Below are 23,354 nucleotides of genomic sequence, written 5' to 3'. Positions count from 1 at the left end.
TTTAATGATCTAGATTTAAGATTTTTAACATTTTTTAAGGATTCAGTTTGCTTTATTACTTAAATCTAATTTGTGATTATAACCGCGATTATTCAAATTCAATTTAAATATAAATTTGTGATTAGAACTGCGATGATTCAAACTCAATTTGAATCTAATTTCGTGATTATAACTGCGATGATTCAAGTTCAATTTAACATTTTGAAATAAGTGTGAGCACTCGCTGCAGCACGCAACGGTGCAAAAATCTATCAATAAATTAATAAACTACCCATTTTGCCGGCGCGAACACGAATTTCAGATTTACGGCGAATATATTTATGGTAAATGAACGCATGGATGTGAGTATCCAATTTTGTTGTCAAGTGCACACGTTGCATAGATTGAAACCCGGCCAATATAATACATCAATAGGAAACACGTCTCGGAAACATGATTTGCCTCTAATAATCCTATTTATGACATGTACAGTGCAGTTTCGTGTCTTGCCGTCTGAGCATGGGACATAAAGGATATTAGGTTAATATGTCTAGAATGGGTATACATACAGTGCTACTAAACTTAAACACACACACACACACACACACACACACACACACACACACACACACACACACACACACACACACACAGAGAGAGAGAGAGAGAGAGAGAGAGAGAGAGAGAGAGAGAGAAGACACACACACACAATGCCCTTTGTCGATTAACATTTTTAGGTAGGTAAGTACATAAATATCTGTTAAAGACCATTTCTGACTAGACGTAGAAATCCTGAATACAATCCAGCTCAGCTAAGAATATGAATATTCAGCCACTACGTGCGGCCATATGCAGGATAACAAGTCTCGTCAGCGGAACGCGGAGCGTTGACTGCGTCCCTATTATTTTATGCCGTCCCTACTCTTGGCACGGGCAGATAATTTTATATCTGTTGTTTTGAACAGAAGACTTGATTTTGTATATTTTTCCGGTGTCCAGCTTTTTTCCTCAACAGGGGCCCGTTTTTCAAAAGCTTGTAACTTGTAATATAAGTGGAAGTCCCTTTCTAACAAAAGCTGTCAAAAAGTGACATCCGCTTGAGTTTTAAGCTTGTAACTTGTAATACAAGTGGAAGTCCCTTTCTAGCAAAAGCTGTCAAAAAGTGACATCCGATTGTATTACAAGTTACAAGCTTTTGAGAAACGGGCCCTAGGTTGCATTTTTCAAATCGATTATCATGAAATTTTCGAAGCAAATTCGATACCTTTTTTTTTGTAGATTATGCTTTTTTTTTAATGGCGGAGCCATGGAGGTAAGTTTAAGTAACTAGGTATGCATTGTAGAAAATGTGCGCTTAATAATTTTATTTTTTAATCGCCTTTACGACACCTCAACCTGCTTGAAAGAACTAACTATAGCTATATTATTTTAAACTATTGCAAATATACCTACTCGTGAATGGTTTATACAAAACAGAAATAACAGAAGCATCTGTTGTGTCGCTTCCAAATCTATTACTGGTTATAAAAAAAAGATCTAGTATCCTACAAACTTTAACACATTTGCGAAAGAATAGTGTACCTAAAGCTTACTAACTTTAAAGCACAGACCTGAAATGTACACCGGATCCCGAACGTTATCTATCCCTGATCCACTCCGTACTCACAAATGTGGTTATTTACGATGCTTTCAACTCCCAAATCCGTATCGAACTAGTTCAATCCAAGCTAAACAAGTTGAAACTGAAATAAGCAGCCGTCGCACACTTGTTTCCGAGCCTCAGGGAAAAAGAAAAGTAGAAAGCCCAGCTTTTCTCGGCCGGGTGCATATGCAAGGGAGACGCGGGCCGAGATTCTCCCTTGTTCAGAATGAAGTTACGGATCCTCCCAGAAAATTGTTTCATATTTTTCCTCGGCATGTGACGCGCGAAAAAACTTCGCGATAGTTGCAGACGGCTTAGCCAATTGAGAAAATACTTGCGGCCGCAAACTTTGTTCGTTTAGAAATCCAAAAGCCGGTTTAGGCTGGTATTAAAGCGAACTTAACTGACGAGCCGACGCATACGATTAGCCGGCCTAGTGCATAAAGCTCTTGTGTAATTATGCAAGATGTCTGCACGCGGCTAATTTATTAGCCAGTCTATTTCCGTGTCGATTTTGAGTTTAAACCGGAAAGCGAAAGCAACGTTTGTGATTAAAATTCGAAGATCACGAATGGAACCGGATAGGCCGTGGGCGCTGCGGCCATGAAAACGAAAGTCACTTATTGTTACGCCTATTCAGCTCCTACTGTAGGGGCGTAGGTAACACCTGCCACGCAAATTGCATGTATTTTTAAGTTATTTGCGATTGCGTTGGCCAAAATAAGCTTTCGTAATGTACGTTTCATCGTTTAAAAGCCCGCGGGGTGTTTCCAGTAAAAAGCTTACTCAATATGTCAGTTATTTATTAATTAGCTACAAAGTTTTCGTGTATTGTTATTATCCAATTGACTTTCATCCCTACTAAAATTAGGTATTCACGTAATTGCGAGAGTAAATATGTCTGTTTGTTATTTCTTCACGCTTACACCGCTAAACCGATTTAAATGAAATTCGCTATGGAGATAGTTTTAGGCCCGGGGAAGGACATAGGATAGTTTTTATCAATCATCACCATTATTTCACGCAGACAAAGTCGCGGGAAGAAGCTAGTATTCAACAAAAATGTCCAAATCTCTAAGGCCTCTAAGCAAATCTTCAAAATCCAAACCTTTAACCTTTTACTAAATAAAATGTCGATGACCCACGGCCATTTGGAAAATGACAACTCGGTATTTGATTACGTAAACAGCTAAAAGCCACTCCATTGGCAGTTTAGACATCAACAGGTCCATAACACACCGGTCCGATGAAGTTGTACATATTTCTAAGCCGAGATACTCGTGTCGAGAGGTGAGCTAAGTCTGCCTGCGCGCCGCTCTCCGAGCGCACGCCTCACAGTTGCACTATCACTGATATTTATCTCGTATAGCAGGTCTATATCTTCCATTTATTTATCTACAATTCTTATAAATATTTCTAAACTTTTTTTAATATATTTCTGATGGAAAAATATAAACAAAATTGATAATAAAAAAAAACTTTTTTGTTTCAGGTGTCTTCGAAAGTGTTTGAGTGATACAATCCGCGGATTAAGACAGTGATGAAATGTGAATTCAGTGCTATAAGTGTTAAAGTCGATATTTGTGTAAACGTTATGTTTAATGTGTAGCTGATGATCGCGAATGGTTTAGAATCGACCGCCATGGAGACCGAAGAACTTACAAAACTCGTCGACGGGATTTATAAGGTTAGTTATTGTATTAAAAGTTATAACTTTCATGCAATTTGTAACCCACTTAATAGTTTATACGATTCTGAAGATACTTAGTATACACAAACATGTTTTGAGCGGGAAAGTATATTGCATTGCAAAATAATAAAAATATAGGGTATAGCGTATTTAGCAAATAAATTATATTAAAATTTGTTCGTTCAAATCGGATGCTCCTGTAAATGCAAAAATAATTTCCTTTTTAGGGTTCCGTACCCAAAGGGTAAAAACGGGACCCTATTACTAAGACTCCGCTGTCCGTCCGTCCTTCTGTCACCAGGCTGTATCTCACGAACCGTGATAGCTAGACAGTTGAAATTTTCACACATGATGTATTTCTGTTGCCGCTATAACAACAAATACTAAAAACAGAATAAAATAAAGATTTAAGTGGGGCTCCCATACAACAAACGTGATTTTTGACCGAAGTTAAGCAACGTCGGGCGGGGTCAGTACTTGGATGGGTGACCGTTTTTTTGCTTGTTTTGCTTTATTTTTTGTTGATGGTGCGGAACCCTCCGTGCGCGAGTCCGACTCGCACTTGGCCGGTTTTTTGCCGTCCGCCGCGGCGCTCCTGTGGACGTGTAATATAGATTTCTCCTATAATTCACAATATGTTAAACCTTTAGCGCCTGCATTTTTCTAATTTGCCGACTTTTCTATTGACTAAATTGGTTAGCCAGAATATTGTCTTGCGAGAAAGAAATATCTCTTTCTCGCTCTCACTTATTTATAGTTATTATAGAGAAATTACAGAGTTTTAAGCCTTCAGTAATATCGTAATTTGAACTATTAAAAGTAGTAGTATACACTTTTCTACAGTCAACAGCTGAACATAACTTTAGGAGAAAAATAGCGTGTCCAGATATTTTTGAACATCTGCTGCTTTTGATACTGACTGTACCGTCCAAAGGCATTTCAAAACGTTACTTAAGCTCTACAGAATGATAAATATCTAATTTCTAATTAATGCTTACTACATGATAACACATTGTGTAGGTAGGCCCATCTCCACAATTTATTAGACAACATTAAAACTTATAATAACTTTCACTATTTCGCCCACAACTTCTAAATATAAAAATCTAGTTTATTGTAATAGTACCTAAATCTAGTTTGACCACGCGAGTTAGAAAGTGACCATTCAAGCCACCGGACGCTACACGGATGTTGCCGACCGGGCCTAAAGGTGAAAACGTAACATACATCATACTGCCCTCCTAAGGTAAAAGGCCGTATTTTCATATAGTGTTCTTTGAAAATACGGCCTTTTACCTTAGGAGGGCAGCATAGATGTCGCACTTACAAATTTAGCACGAAAGCTGCGGAATTTGTATGAAAATATTGACAGTTGAGTACGAATTCCGTGTCAGATAGATAGATAGAATACTCTTATTGGCACACCTCAGTAAAAAATAACAAAAGAAAAGAACAATTGATTAAATGTAGAGGTAGACAACAGGCGGTCTTATCGCTAAAGAGCGATCTCTTCCAGACAAATTGACCTGCCGCGAAAGTTAAGACTGACAATTTTCGTGTGATTTTAGTTATGTAACTTTAATAAATATTTTTATGAATGAAAAGGGTGACTGCTATAGTTGTACATAGTAATTGGCCACTCTTAACAAATCTGAAAGAAACAAGCCAATTGAAGCCTTATTGTTAAGAGTGGCCAATTACTTTGTAGTGGCTAATATTAACTATAGCAGTCACCCTATTATAAGCCGCACGGAAACTGATATTGCCGCGAAAGCTGACAACAACGATTGGAATCCGGCCTCGGAGATCGGCCTTGGTCAATATTTTCTATTAGAATTGAAATTTAAATAGTACCTACCTACCTTTTACTTTAAAAATGCTTGCCGTGTTGGCCTGATTATACCTACATAGTAAGTATGGTTTAAAAAATAAGTCATCATCTTCCTCGCGTTGTCCCGGCATTTTGCCACGGCTCATGGGAGCCTGGGGTTCGCTTGGCAACTAATCCCAGTAATTGGCGTGGGCACTAGTTTTACGAAAGCGACTGCCATCTGACCTTCCAACCCGGAGGGTAAACTAGGCCCGTATTGGGATTAGTCCGGTTTCCTCATGATGTTTTCCTTCACCGAAAAGCGACTGGTAAATATCAAATGATATTTCGTACATAAGTTCCGAAAAACTCATTGGTACGAGCCGGGGTTCGAACCCGCGACCTCCGGATTGCAAGTCGCACGCTCTTACCGCTAGGCCACCAGCGCTTTTAAAAAATAAGTATGGTTTAAAAAGCCTTTGAAAAAATAGTTTGCATTTACAACATGAAATTTTAAAATTAATAAAAACATGGAAGTTTGATATTAATAAACAAATAGTGACCGTTAATTGCTGGGTAAATTTGGGACCGTTACTGACTTACTGAACACGCGGGCATAGATCGCTTTCTTTAGTATGGTCACTAGTAATACATAGGTAAGTATTTCAATAAAAAAAAAGAATTTATTTCAGACTTGTTAAGTGTCCATAGTTTGTTAGTAACAATACAATATTTAAACAACTATATTAGTACCTAAACCTAAGTGAAGCGAGGACCAGTGCCTGATTAGGCCACTGTCCCACCTCCCTGCACGCTCAGGAGGATTTTTACCTTCCAAATAACATAAACAAAATTAACATGACTTGTCTTATAATAATGCTTGGAATGTGCTCCGTTGAGCATATCGTTGGTATGCACGCACCGAACGCTTGCGTTCTTCACTAGTAATAATTTAAGGTGAAAATATCCGCTATAAAAACAGGCATACCACCTGCCTCACAAAATGTCAAGGTCAAACGGCTAAATGAGCATTCCATTCGATTTCTCTAACGCCTTTATCGAAATTTAAATTTTTATCGCATTCCATTTATCACAGATACGAGAATGTTCGTTTGACAGTCATCTTTCACAATAATAAATATGCTAATGAATGATATTAGCAATGCTTACGTTTTTCTTTTAAAACACTGTTCTATTACTTTTTGATTTTATTAATTCTCTCTTTCGGATCGGATTCGAATCGGATTTTTATTGTGTTTCGAGAAAAAATCACTATGATAGCAATATAGATATTCCTTCCTCATATCCCTACACTTAATATGTATTATCCTAAATGCAAAAGTAACTTGATCTTACCGCTGTACCGATTTAGATGAAATTTGGTAGAGATACGTAGCTTGGTAGAGTATAGTTTGGTAAAGTAATATATAATATAATTCTTTATTGCAACCATGGTACAGTATAGATGTCAGAATAAATGTACAATGTCTCACATGGACCCTGTAAGGGCAAGTAGTAGTAGATAGTAGCCTAGGAAAGGATATAGGGTAGTTTTTATCAATAATCATCATCATCATCATTTCAGACAGACGAAGTCGCGGGCAAAATGTAACGTCAAAATGGTACTAATTTTAAAACGTCATAAACAAAATTTATGTTTACCTATTTTTTCGATAATAATAAACAAACGAAGGCCCAGCACCGTAAAAAATAACTGTACGATATTAAAATTAAAAGGTTCACTGATGCAGTAGGTAATGGATTAAGTTTCATAAAAAAATATGAAAATACTGAACCGAGTTACTTGTTACGAAATAATAAATTAATTAAAATACGCCTCTCGTGTATTTAAATTAATTATACCGACATAAAAATTTCTAGGCCTTAATTCCGTTACGTAAGTGGAGAATCTCGTTTAATTGCTGTAATGTTCTCGGAGGGAATCTTCTTGGTAGTGAAACCTCGATAACACGAATCTCAGGAGAAACTTTAAGACATCCGTGTTATACTAATTTCGGTCCTGCAATGGTTCTCACAAGTTTATATATTTAAAGAAGTTTTCATTGTTTATAATTATAATAACGTTTATCTATATAAAAAAATAACTACGTAAGTATATTGTTACATAGACAATGACCCACATATTAGTATAGGTATTTCAATAATATGTGTATTGTTTAAAACCTGGAGACAATTATACGACAATAATAACAACGAATGACATTTTCTAGCCTATTGTGCTGCAAATAACACCATGTCAGAGGGTCTAGCCAACGCAATTGGCTTTTTGGCTAGGCCCCCAGATATGTTTGCCTTCGTCGTGTAACATATTATTGCAGGTGACCGATTAAATTGAAATTTGAGGTTTCTCAGGTTATTTTGACTAATCGAGATGAAATATTTTGAGTTCAAGAAGTTTCGAGAGAAATTACATTTTTATTTCTTGTTATCGAGGATTTCGTTTTGTATTATCGAGGTTCCACTGTATTATGATTTCATTAAGCTAGATACACTGTAATACACTGTGTGTAATACACTGTGCGCGAGTATTCTATGCAAATGATGTTTTTGTTCCCCCAAATACGTTGAAGCTGGCTAAATTGATTATTATTGATTCATTTCTGTCACTGTTATTGGTTTGAATGCAAACATTATGCATAAACATGTTGTAATAAAATGTTATTTATAAATTAATTTTAAATATTGATAAATTTAGTTGTCCAAATATCTAGGACAATAAGATATAATTATGAGTTTATTCTAGTACAACTTTTGCTGGAATTCTCAAGGTCATTGGCTATTAACAGCACCTTAAATATTCGAAGTAAGATTCTAAATATCAATATGCATCTTAAATGGCTATTTAAAAACAAAAGGTCACTGTCAATCTAATTTGATATCATTATTATTTAATCGCGGACCGTGAGATTTTTGTAAATTCATGAGAAAGAGAACAAAAGGAATAAGAATAAAGACGGTATTTTGGTAAACTGCTCAGACTTTTTTTATTACTGTGGAGTTGCGAGAGATTTACTCGAGTCAGAATTAAGCGTTCTTTGTAAGTAGATATTAGAGAGAAATAAGAAGATTCAACAATAAATAAAAATAAATAAATATTATAGGACATTCTTACACAGATTGACTAAGTCCCACAGTAAGCTCAAGAAGGCTTGTGTTGTGGGTACTCAGACAACGATATATATAATATAAACATACATAAATACATAGAAAACACCCAAGACTCAGGAACAAATATCTGTGCTCATCACAAATACCTAAATGCCCTTACCGACCGGGACAAAATATTGAGCATAAAATATATTTGCCATGTTTTTCTGTCGAGGCGAATAATCAAACGTCGCTAATATAACTGTATTAATTATTAGTAGGTACATCCCTACCTAATATTACAAATGCGAAAGTTACTGTGTGTGTGTGTGTGTGTTACGTTTTTACGCTTCAAGGCAGAAGCTAGTCATTAATCTTCCTGTAGGTACATAAACATCAGTCCTCATTGAACAATTCTGTAGTGTTATAGGTATATATTTTAGGTATACTTCTTAAGTTTTTACATACTTATACACAGATTTCATCTAATACATCGACAGTGTTAAGTCACTCGTATTCTTCTATTCATACTGAAAAATAAACACCACGACAATTACACATTTTTTCGCAAAGCACGACACATTTATTTCGCGAATTTCTCTGCCACTGCAAATGTCAAATTAATAATTAAGGGCGGCACCCGACGCGGCCGGCAAACCTAAACACGTTCCCATTTAAATTATTATAACAAAGTACGTGACTCCGACGAAATTCCACCCTGTGGAATCTTTAGGGTTCCGTACTAGAACTCAACGACAAGACCTTGTAACTATAGAAAAATAAGTAATCTAATATAAACGACAATTTCAATTAAAATATAGCGTTTATAATGACGTTGTAACGTATTAAATATATTTAAAACGGGTCACTCTCGTATTTTAAGTCGAAAACGCTCAGTCAAGTCAGGGACCCGTTTTGAATATAATTATTTAATATGTCTGTGTCTCATGGAAGTTTTGTTATTAGACGTTGTAACACTTAGGTGCTGACAAATTTTGTTCAGACATCAGCTTGGACGGAATCTAAAAGTATGCTGAAGTAAGTAGGCAAGTCCTAAGTAGACACCTTGTTGTACGAAAGGATAGATAACAACAGATATCTAATTAAAAGCACAAAGGCGAACCTCTATAAGCCTATGAGGCATCTCTTTCAGTTAACCAAAAAGAAAACTATACCACCTCAAGTAACCTAGTTTATATTTATTTTCTCTTGAACATTAAAGAATAAAAACATAAAAAGGAAAGATACTTACAAGTAGCATTTTTGTGAATGTTTTTTCTTTAGAAAATACATAATTGATGCTTGCATCAAACAGCGTTTAATTAAAAGAAAATTCTATTGAATATACATAATTAAAATTTAAAAACCGACCATGCAGCCTAGTCAAAAAAGTTTAATGGCACGGAACCCTCGACGCGAGACAACTCGATTTTTTACTTCGTCGCCACTTTAACGGGCGTCCGCAAGGAAAATTAAAACATTTCGAAGTAAGCAGTACTTTTGTGACCTCTATTTTAGAGGAACAAGCGGCTTCTTCTGCATTAAGAAGTCGTTTGAGGACCCTGATAAGAGTGATAAGCCACCGAGGACTTTAAGTGTTACGGAGGCTTATTCTGACTTTAAAGAATGTTTTTTTTTTGTACTTTTAACACATTCATTGCCATATACCTATGTTAACTTGATTTATTAAATGTATCTGTTATTTATATCAGTTCCTAGCGGTAAAGATGGGTGGCTGGTAACCAAGAGTTTTGAAGATAAATCGAGACAGAAGGATTCCTAATCTTAGTGAATCTCATTCACACTTATGCAAGAAGGACTCAGTGAGATTGATATCAAATATATAACACATTTTTAAATCTAAATACACCTCCATGAGACGCTTTTGTTTATATTGACTTAAGTAATTGGGTCAGCGACCTAAGAAAGAGCTTTAGACGAATTTATTTCGTTGTTAAATTGCGATACAAATACGATGCCTAAATTACTAAGGAAAAGTTCAGGATTATTATTCTTTTCTTATTCAAATTACACTATTGTTATATGCAAATGGGCTTTATTATACCCACTTATTGAATAATAAACAGCAATATGTTTAGTAGACTTGACAAGGTAAACCACAGGTGTACAATAGAGTAAATAATAGTTATAACTGTTCAAAGTTATTTCCGTTCACCTTTTCATAAACTATTAAGAGTCACATGCACCTAGCCGCCACCATACATTGAAGTTTCACTCTCATTTTTGCAAACGACTATCTGTAATAAAAGATGAAATATGCATGAATATTTAAGTAGTAGTAGTAGTAAACTCTTTATTGTACATATTAAAAATAACATACAATTAGTAAGAAGTACAAAGGCGAACTTATCCCTTTGAGGGATCTCTTCCAGTTAACCTTTGAGTAGATGAGAGGAGAAAGTGAAAAGAGGTTGACAAATGCAGCAAAATGTACAACAAGGTACCAGAAAGATAAAGGATATAAATACATACAAAATTTATAGGTTAAACATACATATATTACACAAAAAGGAATGGGGAAAATACACTAAAAATTGGAAAGAATTAGAAAGATAGCAACTATACAATAGAAATATTGACAAATTAATCAGTCGGATCAGATAGCCATAGCTTCTTTAACATCTCCTTGAACGACGCAACCGATTGTGCCTGCCTGAGCGAAACAACACACAACACAAGTAACAGTGTTAAGTAACATTAAATATATGTCTGGAGTTTTGTTGCTAGAAATTGTAATACAAAAAAAACAGACCAAGTAGAAATTTTATAAACTTCTACTCGAGTCATAAACATTTTTTAGCAAACTCGTTCGCATTTTTCCTGTAGACATCGCAAATTTCAGGGGATCTAAAGCAAATTTTTACGCGGTACCTTACTGGCAGGATACATCTTTTCAGTACCTACTAGAGACTCAAATAAAAACGGGATATCTATGTACTAGAAAGAGTCGTTAATGTATTGTCTTCGATTGTATTGTCCACAGAAGTGACGTTTTTCTAGGTTAGGCTAGGTTAGAACACATTTACTGACCCACTAGGCGGATCCTATGTTTATATGCTAATTTCTAGAGATGCCCCGAATAGTAGTTTTGGCCGAATACCGCTCATAACAAAGCTCAACGTTAGATGACGTTAGCTAAGATATATTTTTATTGAATAGCATTAATGAATAGAGTCAAACAAAACAGGCTCGTGATAAAAATATTTTATTTTTCGTATTTAACAACTTTCCATGAGCACATTCTAAATATACCTGCATAGTTTTTGGTTATTTTTATTGTGCAATTTTTCTTTTTAAGTAGGAGCAACAGATATTCGGCATTCGGCCGAATAGTAGGCAACATTCGGCCGAATACCGAATAATCGGCAAAGTGGCCGAATAGGCCGAATACCAAATAGTTGCCGAATATTCGTGGCATCTCTACTAATTTCGCTACGAAGCGGAAAAACATATTATCGGCTACAACCGTAGCGAGTCACTCGCGTTGGTTAATGCGTTAAGGAAAGAGAATGAAGGTTACACACAAGCTCGCATTTGTCTTGCGATATCGCTTGACGCATCGTAACATTCGTAACTGATGTATCCCACCAACCTCTGGGACCCCTAGCCCATACTTCACACCCTTACACTACTTAGATGTACCGCCGTTCCACGGGCCTAAGTATATTGGCCGAGTCAGTTTCCTCCTTAGAATGAGATTGCTTCGCGACATTAAACCAGCCTGATGTAAATTTTCGTCGTTACGCTGTATCTCTTTGTTCGTAGTCTCAGATCATCTTAAATATCCATCGGAAAACATCGTGAGGAAACCGGACAAATCCCAATAAGGCCTAATTTCCCCTCTGTCCAACCCAGAGGGGAAACTAGGCCTTATTGGGATTAGGTGAGATGGTAGTCGCTTTCGTAAATCTAGTGCCCCCGCCAACTCCTGGGATTAGTTGCCAAGCGGACCGCAGGCTCCCATGAGCCGTGGCAAAAATGCCGGGACAATGCGAGGAAGATGATGACATCATCTTAAATAATAAATGGAGCTTTTAAGACAAGTACTTAGTGGTTATCAAAAATTCACTCCTGCACTAATGTATCTTTAGGAGCGCTTATTTCAGTTGCATAAATATCTACGACTTAGGCCGTATACAAAATGATACGTACATCAGCAAACGCCAATGGAAAAGTATAAAGTATCGACAGATGCGATCGAAAAGTCACATAATCATTTAATACATTAATATAATTACCTATTTGATTTCGATTGGCGTTATCTATATAGGCGATTGTTATTTGTCTAGTCCTACTCGTATAAGTTATAAATTACCTACAAAAACTGAATGCTAGAATCTGTTCGGAAAGAGAAGAGTCGTGGAATGTATTGGGCCCCATATATTCCACGACTCTTCTCTTTCCGCACAGACTCTAGGTGTGAAAGCAGTTTATTTGTGTAATATGCAACTCCGTAAGTGAGGCCTGAGTGGACGCTCGAAGCGGAGCGTTCGGCGGGGCGCGCAGTGTGGCGTCGGGCTCACAAGTGACACAAGTGATTTGAGCAGCGTGCACTAAGGCCGCTTCTATACGCTTGCATTTTTTTAACATGCACGCCGCACGCCCCGCCCCGCTGCACGCCCAACTCGAGCGTCCACTCAGGCCTTACACTAATGCTTCTCGCTGTTCACATTCACAAATCAAATTCCACCTATTTGGTGAACACAAGCTTTGAAATCGCTTCATGCGGAGTCTGTGTAAGTAGTCTGTGGTATTCTTGTATTGCGTGATTTCCTCCGGTCAATAAGAGTGGAACGTTCTGCCCTGTGGGGATAATCAAATGATGATTATTATGGAAGCTGTAATATCACAATTTATTTTTATTCCAAGCGTTCTGCTTCTGATTTTGTTCAAAATAATTTTGTGTTATTCACTTTGTTATGTTATGCTTTGTTTTATTTTCCCAAATATTGTAACATGTAACCGAAAGAAGTATGAGATAAATTTACAGTTCTGGAAAATGAATACTTACGAAAGAAAAAGTTACTAAGGCCTCCAGTGGCCAGGGCTGGGATCGAACCAGCGTCCCTTGCATTTGCGGCATACGCCATAACCACTGTGCCACCCGAGTCACGGCGGCATGGGTCGAAATTATCGAGTACGTACTTATTTATATGCAATCTCTCAAAAGCTTACCGATATTGTTCACTTTTTCCTTTCGTAGGTATATAACATTTGTTTCAGTTCATAATGTATAAAAAACAAAAACCAAAAAAACAAAAACAATAAAATAACAATAACAAAATACCAAAAAAAAAAAAATATTTTTATGAAAACCAACAAAACTTTCCTATTCTTTTTGCCATTTAAAAAAGTAGATAATAGTCAGCTGCAGAGAGAGGTGCTCCCCCCTGCAAACAAACTTTTATGCAGCGGGGTCACCTCTCTCTGCAGCTGACTGTACAAACAATTCGCTATTTACACTTGTTACGATCAGTTGGCTTGAAAACATACTAACAGTAACCTAGTACTATGCACACAATAGGTCGTTAAAGGTTCTTTAAGTAAATACATACAGTTACTGTCACTGACACGTCTGCCCGCTTAAGGTGCAGTTTGGTTCAGCCAGCAGAGATTTTGATAAATTGTAGCGCTTTTATAAGATCATAATACGGTTGCTAAAATATGAATAGCAATCTTAAACCTCTAGTAACTTCATCGATTCAAAACTTGATTAAACTTTTTTTTCGCGAAAAAAATGAGAACATAGGTCTAAAACGAACCGTCATTAAAAATGTGTACCTATAGTTGGTCAAACCAATTTGTCAGTCAGTAACAACCAGGAAAACTATACTCATCCTTTTCTTTTGAGTACTAGTAGGTACTAGTGTAAGACAAAGATAGTATGATTCTCTCTGTCTATGTTTGAAATTAGACAGTCCTTTGACAAACTATAATTATATAATTATCAAACTAAAAATTCCTTGTAAAAAAGCATACTTAATGTTGTTTTTGATCGAACTCATCGATTACTTTTTTTGTTAATAATAACTAAAAATAATAATTCAATAACAATAATATCCGCGATCCCGGGCACGCACGGCCGTCCGCTCAGTGCTCAGCCAGCTGCGATCGAAGAAGTGCCAACACTGCACCTTAAGTAAATATGCTGTTGCTCTCACTGACACGTCCGTAACGGTTCCAAGCAAATACACTTCTGACATGTTCCAGTCATTCCGCATTCGCTCCATGTCCGACCAACATGTTTATTCGACAACAGCAACGCAACGCACACGAACAGCACTGAATAGTTACATATTTTATTCTAGTTGTCGGAACAGTTTCTATCTGAAGCGCCGGGCTTGGCTCCCTCGAGTAAATCGCTTGCCCGCGCTTATTTGAATAAGAATGGCCAAGTCGAGTTCACTATCCTTCGGGACACTGATAGTCGACGCTCGACTTGTTCATTCGACATGTCCGATGCGTAATTTAGTTGGAAATTTAGTGGCCATCGTGCCTCACAATCTTAACCGTGGGTCGACCGCGTCGACCCTCGTGGGCTTTTTGTATTAGGAAATCACGGTGCCCCTGCTGACGTTTAAGACTTTTCTTAAAAGGAATTTATTATTAAGCGGTGACCGCTTCCCATCAAACGGCTTACCTGCGCGTTGGCTATCTAGGCATAAAAAAACTACATCATCTTAAAATGCTTTGGCAAAATGTCCCAATTTTGGTTGCTCTTTACATAGGTCGATTTCAAACCGAGCAACGCTTGAAATCTTCCATTAACTGCAAAATGATATATATTCATAGGCGTTCATATGGTGTATGCACACACTCTTAGTACAGCTAGGCAAACGTCGAGACGAAAGGCTAATGAGAGTGTGCAAACGCAGAAAAAATGCGGTTGCTATTCGCCTGACCGCTCCCACGATTGTAAATAAATAGGTGTTTGATATTATCAGTCGATACTTGCGTTGTACCTGTCAAGAGCATTTTATGAAACATGACTCAATCGGCCTTCATATGCTTCCGTCTTGACAAACTACTCCTATCGGTTAATATTAAACAGCGCTGCATCAAACGCATGCATCGCTTCCAAACGTACGTTGAGTAATATGGCTCTCTACGAGGTTGATTTGTTACGTACCATCGTACTGACTGACATATTGTGAACCTTATTTCAAAGCCGTAAGGTTCATTGATAGTCTATGTTCCGGTTAGTACGGCGATCACGATCGCGCGCTGATGGGCGGACATTTAACTTCGGCGCGATCTCGTTCGAGGAACCTCCATTACGTCAAATTACCATTACACTAACAGCTCATCACGAACTTACAATGAGAGTTTGAGCTTTTTAACTTCACATTTATTTGTCTAGAGATGACAACGTGTCTCGTAACTAGCTTTTTTCGTATGGATTCTAATTCGTGATCGTGATGTTATGATACGCAATTAGTCCATTCTGCTTCATAATCCTGAGAAAATTTTACGAATAGTTTTAGACAACAACCATCCATTTAATGAGAATTCCAAAGCACTGCGCTTCAAGATGGAAGCAACTCTCTTCAGCTTTTAATCAAAAGACGTTTGATTTTCTAAAGAAACCCATTCATACTTTAAGTATCTCTTTACCTACATTTCTCAACACAATATCAATACAAAACCTCCTCAACAATAAAATAAAGATTCCAACAAGATCCTACCAATAAAGAACCCAGTCTTACCCACTTGTGAGTAATAGTCGTCCGTACTAACTACATCTTCGGAAAGTTCAATCAAAGTGGAGTGGATGCAGCCAGCAACTCACGATAATTTACTTTGAAAAACTATAAAATCTCATACAAAGTTCCGCATCTCGGTTATCTTTATACATTCGGTATTTTCTAGTCTACGTTGATTTTCCATCGCACTTTTTATGTCACGTTTGAACTGGGAAAAAACACGAAAAGATAAAACCATCAATATAAAAGCCTAGTAAAAGAGCACGTTGGGACTGTGGCAGAGGAAAATATAAATAAAATTTGTCTTTCGGGTCGCATACGTATTTAGTTTACGCGTATACGTCGAAATATAATTTAAGGAGGGAAATTGCCACTCGGCAGAACCCGTACAAATGGAAGATGTGATATTAAATCTGGATGACAGTTATAAGGACTGTGCGGTGTGGAGGCGGGGCTTTACAAAAGGAATTTTGAGTGAAATGAGATATTAGACGGAGAAGCTTTAACAGTGACAAAATAAAATTGAGAAGGAACAAATTAGTTATTAGGAGAAGCTTAAATGGAGTTGGGCGGGACATGTTGCTAGGCAGACTGATGGCAGGTGGACCAAAATGTTGACGCATTGGTGGCCACTTTCAGATGAAAGAAGCGCCTGGCGTCCGTTGGCTCGTTAAGTGGATGACATCCGAAAAATCGCGGGGCCCTTTTGGATGAGACTAGACCAAGACCGGGACAAGTGGGTACACGAAGAGAGGCCTGATGCTCAGCAATGGGCGACTGAAGGTTAAAATGATGATGATGATGATGCAAAACTTATTGTGTACCTACACATTTTCTTTGAAAATGCGTGCCTTGCCGGCAATATTAAGTACATTAAATTTCATGTACGCTTTATTCATTGAGACATAAAATAATTAAATAAACACTGAGAATAAACAACAGTAAAATCCATGATTTTTGCTCCCCGAACTCATTTAAGTATCTTAAGAAGCTACAAAACTTATATCAAAAGGCTCTTTTTAACAGAAAACATTTTAATAACCTAACATTTCGGGTAAACTCGTATATTTATTTACGAAAATAGCTGTTTTCTTTACAAACGTTCTCATCGTTCTTGAATCTTGCTTATTTGTCGTGTCTAAAAAATGAAAATGAACAGATGTGCCAGATAGGATCAGCCTTTGAGAGATTAACCGTGAATAGAACCCAGCCACCCCGACGAGAAAATTTATTTTATACCGTCGTAAGGCTCAAACACTTCCCCTTTGTGAAACAACAATAAACATATTTTTTCTTCAAGGTATGAGCATAATTTTACCTTAGCGGCGATACAAACAAGCTTGGAGAAAGTTACACGGATACCAGTCTATTTTGTGTAATGTTAGAGTTAGTGTAAGTTAATAATACAACTAGGCATTTACTTTAGTCATGACAAGTATCAATTCCAAAATTATTCATGTCAATAATATGAATAACGTACTTTTTATTTTTACTTAGTGTTGGGAATGTGTCCACATTCTTAATATATTAACATTTATATATTTCATTTTAATTGGATGTCGGATGAACTTTGGACAAAAACAGCTGCTAGAAAATGCCTTATAGCATCAAGCATTTTTACATTGGCATTAACGCAATAAACAATAATTAAATGTTGTTAAATAAGTATAACAGCTTTATTTTCTTTTAGCTTATATGTACCGATGTCCAATATCGGATTGGACAGTGTGAAAACTCTCTAACAACCATTGGAAAATTTGTAAAAAGAACCTAATCGAAATTGGTTAACCAATGCCTGTTCTGGGTTGTGAAGCAGATAGTGTGCGAGCAGAATAGCGTAGTAATATAAAAATAAAATTGGCATCATATTTTAATTTTCCGAATAGGTACCCTCCGTTTTTCCGGTGCCGGCCGGGCCGACGTAAACAATCATAAATTCTGTCTCCAAATCCGCTTAGTTTAGACTTAGCGGTTTTTAATCTTGTTAAATTTTTACGCCGACGTGTAAATTCTCAATTAAGCAGCTTTTTTGTAGCAGGTGCATGAGCATATTTTATAGCCACTGGCTTTTAGAAAATAATATATGCACTTGTAACCTAAACGATTCGTATTGTTATGAACTGCTTATAAAAATATCTATTTCTAAACACCAACAAATTTTAAAAGGATATTCTTTTTTATTTCCAAATTCTTTTTTTGGCTCATGACATCTAAACGACATGTCATCATACCTAATATAGTGAGTAGATACGTTAAACTTATCAAGCCTTTTAAAAGTGAGAATTAAAAAAAAAGACATTCAGCCGTATAAACTTGCAAAATAACATATCAACCATGTGTGGTATTTAAAAAACTCAAATGAACCTACCGAATGTACTTATTTTGTAAAATATCCTATAAGTACGAGTATTCATAATCATAAATGCATTCGAAGAATATCACTCCCCACATTTTTCACCAGTTGGTTAAAAGATTCTGCCAAGCAGTTCCACCCTCTCAGACAGATGATCTTATAAGTCCGTGTGAGAATATAAAATGCAAAGTGCAAGGAAAATCTTCTGAGACGAGCATTTACCTTCAACCTTCAAAATACGTAATGAAAGTTGAATTTTATATTTATTCTTCAATACAATGAAGCCCTATAAAATATGAAATGATCAAAAATGAAATTTGGTTTGATATTGATGCGAAAATCAGGGAGGATTATGTTGTAGGTATGTGAGGAGCGTGTGTCTAATTTTCGTCATGGCCTACTGTATATGTCGCAGGGAAATGATCAAAACAGAGATTTGAACAAATCTCTAAGGGATATGATCAAATCACGCAGGATGTTAAAATGGCGAATCCATATCATCATTTCCCGAGAAAAATTCAGTCATTTGACCAAATCACTGACTCTGTTTAGTGAAAAGACAAAATCGGCCAATAAACGCGAAACGCTTTTTCATTTCACTAGATTTGTTTAGGAATTTGACAAAATCCCTAACCACGACAGTAAGTTGACGAAACGACCTTAAAAAGTTAACTAGTTTTATCATTTCGCTAAACAGGTTTAGTGAAATGATAAAGTCTCAAATGGAAGATGATATATGGTGATTTGATTAAATCTCTGAACGGTTTAGTGAAATGACGAAAGCAAGTGCAGAATACAACAGTTTACTCTACAGTTAAGCGATTTGATCAAAACTCTGACTAGATTAAGTGAAATGGTAAAATAAAATGTCAATAGTACTGTAGGTATCAAAGTTGTTTATTAAACCAGCTATTTTAGTCGAATACAAGAATAGGTGGTTGTAAACTGAAACATAATAATTACTTATTAAGAGGGATTGTCTTTTTAATTATTATAATTATACCATACTTTCTTACTACAATAGACTATGGTAAAGTTACCTTCTGATGGTAAAGTTGCCAGTTTTGATGGTAATGGAAAACGAAGCTACAAGTGCGTAAACGTAATTTTAATTGAGTACTTTCCTTTACTTCAAATTAATTATTTTACACCGTGCACGAAATAAAGCACCAGATAATTATTAGAAAAACATAGACAGCAGTTGTTTTAAACATAATTTCTATTAAATAAATCGGATTGAAATGTAATAAAGTATGTGAGTCGACCGTGACGTCATTATACAGGTTTTCATATAAATTCCATATTAGGAAATCGTTTTGACAGTTCTAAAAAAGTAGCTGATTTGACTAGTAGGAAAGTAGCCAATTATTTGTTAAAACATGTGTAGATTTGTGGCATCTTGAGTTACACATGACATTACTTTTTTTACAGGCACATCTATTTGTTTTGCATTGTACTTTTGATTTTTCACAGGAACACTTCTTGAGCCCTGACCTCCAAATACAGATAACTTAGCTGCAATTTCACGTAGACTGTACTTCGTAGAGGGAACTGCTGCAGTAAATGACGTTGTGGTTGGCTGAAGTGCGTTTCTAGACAGCTCTTTTATGATGCCGACAGATGTACCGATTTGGTACAGATTATTTTTAATATTTAAAACAATCTCCGGTACATTACTTCCATCTAATGGATCTCTGTCTACCTTAGGAATGTCCACCAACATGCTTGATTTGATTAGCAACTCTTTGAATTTGTGCAGAGAAGTCTCTTTCATTTTCAGCCGATATTTTCAAAAAAAAATCATTTAATCTAGTCAGAGATTTGATCAAATCGCTTAACTGTAGAGAGTAAACTATTGTATTCTGTACTTGTTTTCGTCATTTCACTAAACCGTTCAGAGATTTAATCAAATCACCATAAACCATCTTCCAGTTGAGACTTTATTATTTCACTAAACCTGTTTAGCGAAATGATAAAACTAGTTGACTTTTTGAGTTCGTTTCGTCAACTTACTGTCATGGTTAGGGATTTTGTCAAATTCCTAAACAAATCTAGTGAAATGAAAAAGCGCTTCGCGTTTATTGGCCGATTTTGTCTTTTCACTAAACAGAGTCAGTGATTTGGTCAAATGACTGAATTTTTCTCGGGAAATGATGATATGGATTCGCCATTTTAACATCCTGCGTGATTTGATCATATCCCTTAGAGATTTGTTCAAATCTCTGTTTTGATCATTTCCCTGCGACATATATAGCGTTTGTCATTAGCTTTCTCTGAGTAAGGTGTCTGATATCACTAACATATACCTAAAACAAAGTCGCTTCCCGCTGTCTGTCTGTCTCTATGTATGCTTAGATCTTTAAAACGACACAACGGATTTTGATCCGGTTTTTTTTTATAGATAGAGTGATTCAAGAGGAAGGTTTATGTATAATTTGTTAACCCGTGCGAAGCCTGGACGGAGCTCTAGAGTGTATCCATAAAACCAGAAGCACTTCATAAGCAAGGCTGCATTTTATTGTAGAACGAGCAGGTTTCCGAAACTCGCCGACTGGCGCCTGTTTTGTGTGAGGGGAGTGGATATAAGCTGTCAATGCACCTTAAAAAAATACTATAAAACTACCGTCGCCAATCTTAATCAAACATAGGCAACGACTGTAACAACACTCCGCCTTAATTTTTGTTCCGCAACACAAATCACGAATAATCACGCTGGTAATTAGTAAAATATCTCTGTAATTTCTGTCGGAGACGACAGCGCAGAATGTAGGCAATTACAAGCGACAATCAACGGTACAAAGACGTCAGGAAAGTCGAGTAACGTCATTATACAGATGTGCCGCGTTAATACGCTAACTCGTGATGGTGCGGCGGGTTGGACGCTGCGTTTCAAACGCTCATGGTTAAATTGGTGCCCCTTCCGGATTGGGGTCCCGAGGAATTTGATACCTTATATAGTTTTCTTCTTCAGTAATGTGGCTTTAGTATCTAAAGTAATTCTGTCCTCCCAACGTGTGGCCATACGTCCATCCCTATGCTTTCTTGCCATGCGGCCAGTGATCTTCCCCAGACTATCTGGTCCTGTTCTGCTCAAATGCATGACTAAAGACACTAGGAACAGTAAGAACCTACGCGTTGGGTATAAATATTAGAGAAGCACCTTTTAATATTGAGTTTGTAGAGATTTATGCATGACTGTAACACTGACAACACATTCAATTCCGAAAACCCGACTATCGGGTATTTTATGATTTCGTTCCCAGGCCGGACGACCCGATAGTCGGGATCGTGGTACTACAGCTTTATCCTCCTAATCTTCTCCTGCGTACAAATTTTTGTATAGGTATATATTTCCAAAAAATATCTTGAACATTCATTAAGTAACTAAGGGTTCCAAATTCAAAAACAGAACAAATGCTTCTGGGTCTCAGGAGGTTAAATGAAGACATTTTTGTGGCCTGGCGCGGATGTCTTGTTTGGCTGGCAATGAATGTGTTAAAATCGCAACAAAAACGCTGTCTATACCATTAGAAACGCCCGTCTGTAATGCCAGGACTATCTCCCAGCAGCAATAAGCATTAATGTAATTTGTGCAAATATGAAAACGACACAATCTGCCCTTATTAGTTCAGCGGCGCAGTTGGCTGCGTGATGCCAGATACTAATTACGTTTGACGCTATCCATACACATAAGCGTTTTCGCTAATAATTGGGGCGTGAACTCTAATTTGATTATGTTACATTTGTGTTTCCTTGTTAATTTCCTACTTCGCAAAGCTACTGAGTAATTTGAATTAAAAAAAGCTCCCATTTGGTCAAATATGTAATTTTCAGAAAAAGGTTTCTTCTGTGGACAATAGGTACAATAAAAGTTAACGACTAGGGTACAATCACTTTCTTTTTGTTACTTTATGTTTACTAAGTTGCTTTTCAGATTGCTAGATTATTTTTAAGTGTGTCGGTTACTAAATACATATTAAAATATCCCAAATATTAATCTTGTTTTATTTTTGTTTGCAGGTAACGCGCAAATTTAAAGGGTGACACTAACTATGGTAAGAACAACAAACAAATTTTATAACATTTTCTTAGTTGTTTCTCAAGTAGACATAAAATGTATCCACCTCTAAGGGCGCAAAAACTAGCTTTTGATTCTGTATTTTGCTATGTTGGTATATGAAGAGACAACTTACAGTGTAAAAATTGAAGAACCTTGAAATTTCTTAGTTATCTTTTAAGAAAGTTTTTTTTTTGTGAATTAAAAAATCCAAACCAGTGATCCAGTGGTCGTGGGTTCAAGTCCCACCCAAGACAGTGAATTTTTCCACTTTTAATTTATTTCGAAGCTTAATAGCATCGTTCGCAGACGTTTCTGCTTAATACAAAATTAATTAAAAAATCATTCAAAATTAAACTTTTGGGTTAGTGGGTGATAATGGGGTTGATTTGTTTACGTACGCTGACGAAGTCACGGGTAGACTAAGTAATATATTAAATTCACACATAGCTCATTTTCTTTTAAAACTTCAAGCTGTCAGACACGACTAAAAAGAATTTAACAAGGAATAAATTAAAAAGCAGCGAAACGCAAACGATGGCACCCGAGAACCTTTTTTTAGAGATTTACGAGTATGTTCTTATTTATGAAGAATGCTAAATAATAATAGATTATTAAGTTTAAGAAATAAATAGATTATATAATGCTCAAAGTAACAAAAGGCAGTTCAATGGGAGTACATACAGCGTATGGTGGCTATTAAACTTATAAATAAATAGGTACCTAACAGACAGTCATTTGATTTTGTAAGTTGTCGTTTGTATTTGTTTTAATTTAACACTGGATTCTTATTTCTGTCAGTTAAATGTAGGCTATATTCATGTCACCAATATTGTGTTGTCGCTCAATCTTCTCAACTTTCGTAAATAGAAAAACAATTTTGACCCTAAACATAAGAATGACCCACCTTCATTCCATAACAAAATGACTAGAAAAGGAATGTGACCGTCGTCTTGTGTAACAATTAATGGGGCCATTTTTCAACACTTTC

The 23,354-nt window shown here is 36.4% G+C and overlaps 1 protein-coding gene across 1 annotated transcript in view; it reads left to right on the top strand.

Moving 5' to 3' along the window:
• The first annotated feature begins 2,903 nt into the window (after positions 1–2,903).
• LOC134650935 (uncharacterized) overlaps positions 2,904–23,354 on the top strand; it is a 62,500-nt gene continuing 42,049 nt past the window's right edge. Inside the window, 2 exon segments of the mRNA XM_063505889.1 lie at positions 2,904–2,993; positions 3,114–3,308. Of these exon segments, the coding sequence (XP_063361959.1) occupies positions 3,234–3,308 (75 nt within the window). The 5' untranslated portion in view covers positions 2,904–2,993; positions 3,114–3,233.

The sequence above is a fragment of the Cydia amplana genome, chromosome 9 (assembly GCF_948474715.1).
Source record: "Cydia amplana chromosome 9, ilCydAmpl1.1, whole genome shotgun sequence".
Taxonomy (NCBI): Eukaryota; Metazoa; Arthropoda; class Insecta; order Lepidoptera; family Tortricidae; genus Cydia; species Cydia amplana.
This window is presented reverse-complemented; position numbering and strand designations above follow the sequence as displayed.